This window comes from Myotis davidii, unplaced genomic scaffold (assembly GCF_000327345.1).
Source record: "Myotis davidii unplaced genomic scaffold, ASM32734v1 scaffold575, whole genome shotgun sequence".
Taxonomy (NCBI): domain Eukaryota; kingdom Metazoa; phylum Chordata; class Mammalia; order Chiroptera; family Vespertilionidae; genus Myotis; species Myotis davidii.
Genome location: NW_006290306.1, coordinates 2,347,880 through 2,356,898, shown reverse-complemented (window position 1 = coordinate 2,356,898; position 9,019 = coordinate 2,347,880). Strand labels below are relative to the sequence as shown.

Genomic DNA, 9,019 nt, shown 5'->3' with positions numbered 1-9,019 from the left:
GGGCAGGAAAAGCAGGGGGGCCTGAGAACAGACCCAGCTTGGGGAGCTGCCCCTTTGCCCTCTTTCTTTTTCTAATAAGGTTAATGTACATATGCTCTGTAATAACTTAAAGTAGATTGAGAGCAAACCTCTTTTGAATTCTGCTCACTTCTTCAGAGGTTTCCACTGCATTTAGTATGTTGAGTTCTGCTTCTTGGCATTTTTACATGTATATGTGCAGACTCCCAGAACTAAAGTGGTATTGTGAAGGTTTTTCCTAAAACAGGCACAATATAGGGGTCATCCTCAGAGTTGCATTTTTTTTTACTTTTTAAATGTATTTTTTATTGACTTCAGAGAGGAAGGGAGAGGGAGAGAGAGATGGAAACATCAATGAGAGAGAATCATTGATTGGCTGCCTCCTGCACGCCCCCTACTTGGGATTAAGCCCACAACTTGGGCATGTGTCCTTGACTGGAATCGAACCCAGGACCCTTCAGTCCTCAGGTGACACTCTATCCACTGAGCCAGACCACTAGGGCCTCACAGTTGATTAATAAAATGTTACGGAGATATATTCTCATTGGAGCATGAAGATCTCCCTCTTTCATTATGATAGACCCAGAGCATTCTGTAGTTTGGGCATGCTGTGTTTACTTTAGCCATCCACCTCCTGAGGGGCACTTAGCTTGATTGCAGTCTTTTGCTGTTGAAAACAAAAAACCACACTGAAACTGCTAGAGGTAGAGTTGCTGGCTCTGAGCCCATATACTTTTCTTTGTCACTTGACTTCCCCTCCCAGCTACCTGATTTTCAACGTTCTTCCCACACTGGCTGACATCATCATTGGCATCATCTACTTCAGCATGTTCTTCAACGCCTGGTTTGGCCTCATCGTGTTCCTGTGCATGAGTCTTTACCTCAGTGCGTGCTGCTTGGTGAAACCAGCTCCCTGAACTCTCCAAGGACTCCCTTGAGCATGAGCTCTGACCCCACTTGGGTGACCCAGTTTGGAAGACTATAGATTAGTGGACTTGAATAGTCTCCTCAGCTCCCCAATAATGGTGGATGGGCAGACTCCTCTGCCATGGAAACGTTAGCTTAACCTGTGTGGAGGGCCAGGGCATTGTGGTCACAGTAGGTCCCGTGTGGATACGAGTCAAGGAGAAAGCTCACTGTGTCACAGATGCAGCTTGCTTTGACTTGCTCATCAAAAGCATCTTCACAGATGAGGCCTGTACAGGCTGCAAAGATATCTTGGACACAGCCTCTTCCCTCAGGGAGCTTAGATGTTCTCTCTTCAGAACATGGGTCCCTGGGCTATGACGTAGGGTTAGTGTGTAACAGGCATCAGACATACACATGTGGTTTCTGCTGTTGAAAATGTTGTCTTGATCTCTTCTCCTTTCCCCTCCTCCTTTCATGCTGTAGCCCTAACCATTGTGGTCACTGAGTGGAGAACAAAGTTTCGACGTGATATGAACACACAGGAAAACGCTACCCGGGCACGAGCCGTGGACTCTTTGCTAAACTTTGAAACGGTAACAGAGGCCTTGGTGGCAGTGGTGTGAAGCATGGAAATATGGAGGTTTGTGCCTGGGATCACCGAGGCTGCTGAGGAGCTGGGGGGTGCAAGATGTGCTATTTAGAATTAGGAAGGGGGGATTGGGGATCTGGAAGCAATGATCCAGGTGCTGAATGCTGCAGCCATGTCAAATGGTGCTTTGAATTCATCAGGTGAAGTATTACAATGCAGAAGGTTATGAAGTGGAACGTTATCGAGAAGCCATCATTAAATATCAGGTGAGCACGCTAGTTTGAGGCTTACTAACAGCAATGGCCTGGCCTTGTGGCATTACCAGAGCCAAAAAGAATAAAATTTGGGCTGTGAGGTTGAAGGTGCCTGGGCCCAGGTTTGGATTTGGTGATGGTCAGCACATATGTGACATTCCTCTCTCGCTTGTTATTTCCACAGGGTTTGGAGTGGAAGTCAAGCGCGTCACTGGTTTTACTAAATCAGACTCAGAACCTGGTGATTGGACTTGGACTGCTTGCTGGCTCGCTGCTTTGCGCGTACTTTGTCAGTGAGCAGAAGCTACAGGTGAGGGAACTGTGCTGGGGACAGGGAAGAGGGGGCCTGGGGTCTATGTCTGGCCACCAGGCTCCTGGGTGGGAAGCAGAGAGATGACAGGAAGTGGGCAGGGTGATAACCTGAAGGCCTCTGGTGGATGATCCTCTTCCTTGGATCTCCACAGGTCGGGGACTTTGTGCTTTTTGGCACCTACATCATCCAGCTGTACATGCCCCTCAACTGGTTTGGCACGTACTACAGGTAACCTGATCCCTGGCCCTCACCTGGGCAGTGCATTATTTCCCCACCTCCTCAGAGGAGCTCCAACCATTGACTGCTTGCAGGATGATCCAGACCAACTTTATTGACATGGAGAACATGTTTGATCTGCTGAAGGAGGAAACAGAAGTGAGTGAAGAGAGAAGAGTGGGGTTTGGGGGAGTGAGAGCCACGTGGTATTTCTGGTGTCTGGAGAATACCAGACCTGTAACAGCGCCACGCATTGCTGACACTCTCCCAGGTGAAGGACCTTGCTGGAGCAGGGCCCCTTCGCTTCCAGAGGGGCCAGATTGAGTTTGAGAATGTGCACTTCAGCTACGCTGATGGGTGAGCCCCTCCCCTTTTGCCGTCCCTGGACCCTGTCCCACTGTCTACTTACTGCCTTCCTGCCCCTCATCCCTGCCTCTTAGCCATCCCTGCTTCTTGGGAAGAGAGCCCACCTAGGGGAGGGTCAGGGCCGAGTAGTAGCTCTGGTGATGGAAGTGGGCACTGGGAGTGAAGCAGGCCTGCTGACCATACCCGCTCTTCTTGCAGGCGGGAGACCCTGCAGGATGTGTCCTTCACTGTGATGCCTGGGCAGACCCTGGCCCTGGTAAGAGGAAACCCAGCCACTGGGCCCAGCCTTCTCCATCTTTCCTTATTCCAGTGCCCATGGTAGCTTGTGACCCAGGCTAGGAGTTAGAGAGCCCTGTCGTGTGGTCACATGTGAATGTGGCAGCCTCCATGGACATTGGTGCCCTCTTGGAGAAAAAGCCTTAAAAGCCAACAGGCCTAAGAATGCGTTTCCCTTACAACAGGTGGGCCCATCTGGAGCAGGGAAGAGCACAATTTTGCGTCTGCTCTTTCGCTTCTATGACATCAGCTCTGGCTGCATTCGAATAGATGGTCAGGACATTTCACAGGTGAGGTTGTTTGGGAGGAAACTGTCATTGTGTGTAAAAGAATGGTAACTGCTGAGCATCCAGGGAGAGGAGGAGACCTCACCTCTTCAAAAAGCTGGGGCAGGAGACCTTAGCCTTTCTAGCACCATCTTACCTACACTAGACAGAGTCATGTATGGTGCTGTACACGGTACAAAGATCAGCAGCAGTCTAGGGAAGCAGGGAGAGAATGGGACTTTTCTCTTTAGCGATGGGGAAACAGACTCGGAGAGGTGGAGTGGCTCGTCCACACAGCTAGGGCTTGGGGTGGTGGTAGCAGGAATTCTACCCAGGGGCTCTCATCCCATGTGCTTTCCACCAGCCCATCCTTCCTCCTAGGCCTGGGGGGATCTCACAGGCCAGGAATATGGTCTCTTGGCCCCAGGTGACCCAGATCTCCCTCCGGTCTCACATTGGAGTTGTGCCCCAGGACACCGTCCTCTTCAATGACACCATTGCCAACAATATTCGCTATGGCCGCATCACAGCTGGGAATGATGAGGTGCAGGCTGCTGCCAAGGCTGCAGGCATCCATGATGCCATTGTGGCTTTCCCTGAGGGTGAGCTTCCCTGGCCCTGTTTTGCCCTGGGCTGTTACTCCCTCTGTCCTCTGTTCCATCCCTTCCTTGCCTCATCTGAACACAGAAACCAAGTTTATCATGTGTGACCTGAGGGAGGTGGGCAATATCCACAGGGTATGAGACGCAGGTGGGCGAGCGGGGACTGAAGCTCAGCGGTGGGGAGAAGCAGCGTGTCGCCATCGCCCGCACCATTCTCAAGGCCCCCGACATCATTCTGCTGGATGAGGTGAGGGCCCTGGGCAGCCTTCACCCCTCCCTCCTGTCCTGCCTGTGCCCATGCCATTCCTGCGGGGCACTGTTTTCCAGGATTCCATGTTTCACAAAACACCTTACAGTTCTCAAGTGCAAACAAGGATCTTTTTGATACCTGAGACCTTGGCCAGCAGCTTGCTGGGAATTTGGGTGGCAAAGGGAGTTTTACCCAGACCCTCTCTGTAGGCAACATCAGCGTTGGATACATCTAATGAGAGGGCCATCCAGTCTTCCCTGGCCAAAGTCTGCGCCAACCGCACCACCATTGTAGTGGCACACAGGTACAGGACCGGGGCAGCAGGCAGCGGGGCCACTTTTGGGGGTGCGGTGGGTAACTGGTCTCTTGACTTCTCAGGCTCTCAACTGTGGTCAATGCTGACCAGATCCTCGTCATCAAGGATGGCTGCATTGTGGAGAGAGGACGGTAAGGGGCACAGCAGGATGGACAGGGCTGGGCCTCTGAGAGAGGCGCTCTCTCTCGCCAAATCCGTTATCTCTGTGGGCTGGTGGTGAGGACTCTTGTGGTGAAACTGATAGTTGGGACTTACGCTTTCCTCCTTGCTCCAGGCATGAGGCTCTGTTGTCCCGAGGCGGGATGTATGCGGACATGTGGCGGTTACAGCAGCAGGGACAGGATGAAATCCCTGAAGATACCAAACCCCAGTCTAAGGCATGGTGACCAAAGTTGTGGCTACTTCCTTCCCAAAGGGTCACTGAAAGGGAATAAGATGTACCCTTCTTCCATGGCATATTTTATCCTGGTCTTGGGGTGCTGTGCTAGCCAAAGTGGGGAAAAGGGACCTTTCAGTAAAGCAATTTTGGGGGAAATAAAAGTGTGGACTGTGCTAGGAACACTGTGACTTCATGATGTGGCACATTGCAGTAGGCCTCTACTCTTAGATTGGGTGAGCATTCTTGACAGGACTCTACTGGTTTTGGTTGGAAAAGAGAAAGAAACACACCACTTGGATGTGCTATTAACTACCAATATCCTTTATTCCTCCCAGGACCCTCCCTGTCCCCACAGGTGCAGGCAGCCCCAGTGTAAGGGGGATGACATGATGCAGGGAGTTGAGTGGGGCCTGGCCAGCATCCCCGAGGGCCCAACCAGGGAACAGTTCAGAGCTGCTATCTCCCACGTAGCTGGAGGGCCAGCAGGGCCTTCTATAGACTGAGTTCCACAGTTGTTTCTCTTGATACTCCCTGGAAACAGCCTTTGCGTCATTCCTCGTCTTCACTCCTGGCTGCTCTTGGCCTCCTCTCCCTGTGGACCTTAGAGATGTGAGGGCCACAGTCCTCCTCAGCTAAGCCTCCCTCCCCAAGCCCAAGGCCCTAGCACAGGCTGCAGTTGGACGGCTTCAGGCTGCGGCTTTGGGCCTGGAGCAAGGAGAGGGGGAGGGGAAGACAGGGTGTGATGTCATGGAAATGAGGGGGCAGTCCTCACTTCCAAGCTCAGCATGGGCCGGAGTCATACTGAAAACAAAAAGATAACCACCATTCCAAAACTTTCAACCACTTGGAAGAACCCCCAAAACTCCTTACTCACTCCCTGTGCAGGACCCACCTCTACCCCATCCTCGTACCTGCTGCCGTTGGTACTCTGCCTCACTGGCTGACAGTGCTTGTGCTAAAGCTAAGTCTTCTTCCTCCTGAGAACTGGGAGAGAGGAGCAGCTTAAGTTGGATGACAATAATATCTAAAATATAAGCATCTGATCTGTTAGACACCATTGTGTTGAACACTTTTGAGTATTATCTCAATCTCTATACAACCCTACAATGTAGGTATTAGTATGATCCCATTTTATAGAGGAAATTAAGACCCTAATGGGTTAAAAAACTTGTCAAACGTCATATAGTTAGTAAGCTTAATTTTGGGCTCAAGTACCTAACTATTACCTTTTTATTCTTTTAATATATTTTTATTGCTTTCAGAGAGGAAGGGAGAGGGAGAAAGAGATAGAAAAATCAATTATGAGAGAGAATCATTGATTAGTTGCCTCCTGCACACTCCCCAACTGGGGATCAAGCCCAGAACCTGGGCATGTTCCCTGACTGGGAATCAAACAGTGACCTCCTGGTTCATAGGTTGATGCTCAACCACTGAGCCTGCTGGCCAGGCCTAACTATTATCTTGCAACAGATCAGAGTGTTCCCACCTATCTCTTTCCCACATCCCATCCTCTTTCACCAGAGAGTAGGTACCTTGGGACCTGGGGTTTGGTCTCTGCCAGGGACAATTCCAGGGCTCGCTGCAGAGCCTCATCCTCACTCTGCAAAAAAAGAGAAACAAGACCAGTTGCCTTGGACTTTACTCTGTATGGGTTTGCTTCTGTCCGTTCAACCTCTGCTCAACTCACCAAGCCATTCTGCAAAGCAATCACTGGAGGGGCAATCCATGATGGAGACTGGGCTGTGGCTCTAAGGCAGACATTCAGGAAGCAGAGGTCAAAAAAAAAAAGAAAAAGAAAAGAGGTAGAAGTCAGAGATAAAGGAGGAAAAGGGAGAGAAGAAATGGGGAGACCTACCTGCTGGGAGAGGTAGATGAAGGCAAGGTCTGACTTGGGCTGGGGACGGTGCTTGTAGAAGAAGCCAGACCTTGTGTTCTGGAGATGGCAGCAAGTCTGTAGGGAAGAGACATTCTTGGCATGTGTCCTAGGGTAGTCAGCTCGCATGCAGCTCCCAGGCCTTACCAGGGAACTCAGGAGGGAGTTCCTCCAAACAGTCTGGAAAAATATGCACTTGAAAAGGAAGTTAAGACTCCCTAGTCAAAGAGGACAGGGTTAAAATGGGGACAATGCAGCTGTTTTTGTGGTGTGTGTTTGTGCGCACGCGCGTGTGTGTTTACTCCCATGGTTGTTGTTTGCATTAAATGAGATAAAGGGAATGAAAATGATTGAAAACTGCCCGGCCAGTGTGGCTCAGTGGTTGAGTGTCAACTCATGAACCAAGAGGTCACTGGTTTGATTCCTGGTCAGGGCACATGCCTTGGTTTTGGATCAGGAAGCAGAGGTCAAAAAAAAAAAGAAAAAGAAAAGAGGTAGAAGTCAGAGATAAAGGAGGAAAAGGGAGAGAAGAAATGGGGAGACCTACCTGCTGGGAGAGGTAGATGAAGGCAAGGTCTGACTTGGGCTGGGGACGGTGCTTGTAGAAGAAGCCAGACCTTGTGTTCTGGAGATGGCAGCAAGTCTGTAGGGAAGAGACATTCTTGGCATGTGTCCTAGGGTAGTCAGCTCGCATGCAGCTCCCAGGCCTTACCAGGGAACTCAGGAGGGAGTTCCTCCAAACAGTCTGGAAAAATATGCACTTGAAAAGGAAGTTAAGACTCCCTAGTCAAAGAGGACAGGGTTCAAACTTCCCAGCTTGTAGTTATAAAGACTGAGTCAGTTCAGAAGGATGGAACGGTCCCATAGGTTAAGTAGAAGACTTGGCTGCAATTACCCTGCCAGGCTGGTTGGGTGCCCCTTCCCAGAGCAATCATGGTCCAGTGGGTGACGATGCTTGATGCAGAAGTTTCGGCCACAGCGTTCACAGGTCAGTTTCATCATTTCCCGCTGCCGGCAGCCAGAGCGTTCACACTTATTGGTGAAGATCTGAGGTGGAGTTGGGAAGGTTTGTCCATGCTGAAACTGACCCCCTTTCCCAACCCAGTAAGAATAGTTGTTCAGGTGTCCAGGCATCCATAAGCCCAGCTGGGTCATGGCCAACCCCTCCAATGCTTACCTTACGTTTTTGCTGTGCTGGATCCGAGCGACAGTCTCGGTCAATGTGCTCCCCGACAGCGCGGTCAGGGGGCTCCCCTCTGGCCACAGGCACAGGCACATTACAGAGTGGGCAGACAGGTACTTGGATATCCTATAGTTAAGGAACAGAGCTCAGTCTGTGACCCACTCCCGCTTCAACCAAATCTCTGGTCCTGAAAGAAACTCAGACAATAAAGGAGAGGAAGCAGGAGGCAGAGGAATGGAGGGATTCGCATGCATCCTCCATCGCCCTCACCTTTTGGTAAGCAGATCCACAGTGATGCTGAGCATAGGCCACATGGTCTGCACAGAAGATGCCCGAGCAGGCGTCGCACTTGAGCGGCAGAAAATCTGCAGGGAATATGTCAGACTGCAGGTCCAGCGGGACCCTGACATCGTTCCGGGTCGCTCAAGCCTTCCACTCCGAGGAAGGAAAACACCACCTTGTTTGCAACAAACCACCCGGCTCTAGTCCACTCTCCTTAGCCACGCCCCCTCTGACACCGTCCCAACCTCGAGCCCGCCCCTCCCGGCATTCCCAGCCCCCGGAGCCCACCCTTCGTCTCGTCTGCAGCTCCAAGCCCCTCTCCACCCGGTCCCACCCCCTCGCGCTCCGCCCTCACCCAAGCGCTGACAGCTCGGCTCGGAACAGTGCGCCCCGAGATCCGGAAACTCCATCGCTGGGCCGGGCGAGGCCTGCTGGGAGAAGAAGAAGCGATGCTGAGCATCTCTAGGGCTCCCGCTCCGGGTCCGGACTCTGGGGGGGCTCCCTGCCCCTCCCCATCCTCTCCCCCGCCCAGCCGTATTACCGGAGCCTCTGCGCCTCCCGGTCCAAAGGTCCCACTCCTCCCACAGCGCGCACGGGCGCACTGACGTCATCGCGCAGGGCGGCACATCTCGCGCAGTCGCAGGGCGGCCGAGCGGCCGAGCCCCGCCCGTGAGTGGGAGGGGGTCGCAGACTGAGCTCCGTTCCTCGGCTATAGGATATCCAAGCACCTGTCGCCCACCCTGTAATGTGCCAGTGCCGGGCTTGGGACTGGGTTGGTCCTGCGCCGGGACTTAGCTCCGCGTAGGGCGAAAGGACCCGCGAAGCCGAGCACAGGTGATTTGTTGGGGAAGGAGGATTGGGGTGGATCGGGATCTTTCACAAGACGGTCCTTCGCCCGCTTCTCACTCTACACCTGGCCATTTCATT

The 9,019-nt window shown here is 52.2% G+C and overlaps 2 protein-coding genes across 6 annotated transcripts in view; one reads left to right on the top strand and one right to left on the bottom strand.

Annotated features, from left to right (window-relative positions):
- Positions 1-4,934, top strand: part of ABCB6 (ATP binding cassette subfamily B member 6 (Langereis blood group)) — a 9,332-nt gene extending 4,398 nt beyond the window's left edge. Inside the window, exons 6-20 of one of the 2 annotated variants that reach the window (XM_006763366.2) lie at positions 393-397; positions 777-903; positions 1,411-1,520; positions 1,717-1,782; positions 1,955-2,080; positions 2,235-2,311; positions 2,395-2,458; positions 2,571-2,656; positions 2,864-2,921; positions 3,127-3,231; positions 3,635-3,809; positions 3,944-4,056; positions 4,269-4,363; positions 4,438-4,506; positions 4,650-4,934. In XM_006763366.2, coding sequence (XP_006763429.1) covers positions 393-397; positions 777-903; positions 1,411-1,520; positions 1,717-1,782; positions 1,955-2,080; positions 2,235-2,311; positions 2,395-2,458; positions 2,571-2,656; positions 2,864-2,921; positions 3,127-3,231; positions 3,635-3,809; positions 3,944-4,056; positions 4,269-4,363; positions 4,438-4,506; positions 4,650-4,761 — 1,388 coding nt within the window. In that variant the 3' untranslated portion in view covers positions 4,762-4,934. Of the gene's footprint in view, positions 1-392; positions 398-776; positions 904-1,410; positions 1,521-1,716; positions 1,783-1,954; positions 2,081-2,234; positions 2,312-2,394; positions 2,459-2,570; positions 2,657-2,863; positions 2,922-3,126; positions 3,232-3,571; positions 3,810-3,943; positions 4,057-4,268; positions 4,364-4,437; positions 4,507-4,649 lie in introns of both variants that reach the window. The other variant, XM_015563632.1, reaches the window with a different exon arrangement.
- Positions 4,935-5,052: 118 nt separating this feature from the next.
- On the bottom strand, positions 5,053-8,716 carry ZFAND2B (zinc finger, AN1-type domain 2B). 4 transcript variants are annotated; one of them, XM_015563652.1, is made up of 10 exons: positions 8,634-8,716; positions 8,448-8,523; positions 8,081-8,175; positions 7,805-7,936; positions 7,523-7,674; positions 7,175-7,270; positions 6,442-6,502; positions 6,287-6,354; positions 5,666-5,738; positions 5,053-5,555 (listed from the first exon to the last, which is right to left on the bottom strand). In XM_015563652.1, the coding sequence occupies exons 2-10, from the start codon at positions 8,500-8,502 to the stop codon at positions 5,535-5,537; spliced, it is 753 nt and encodes a 250-aa protein (XP_015419138.1). In that variant the 5' UTR covers positions 8,503-8,523; positions 8,634-8,716; the 3' UTR covers positions 5,053-5,534. The 4 variants fall into 4 exon arrangements, with proteins under 4 accessions (XP_015419138.1, XP_006763430.1, XP_015419137.1 ...); XM_006763367.2 differs by having other exon boundaries at positions 5,053-5,459; XM_015563651.1 differs by having other exon boundaries at positions 5,053-5,346.
- Positions 8,717-9,019: the final 303 nt, after the last annotated feature.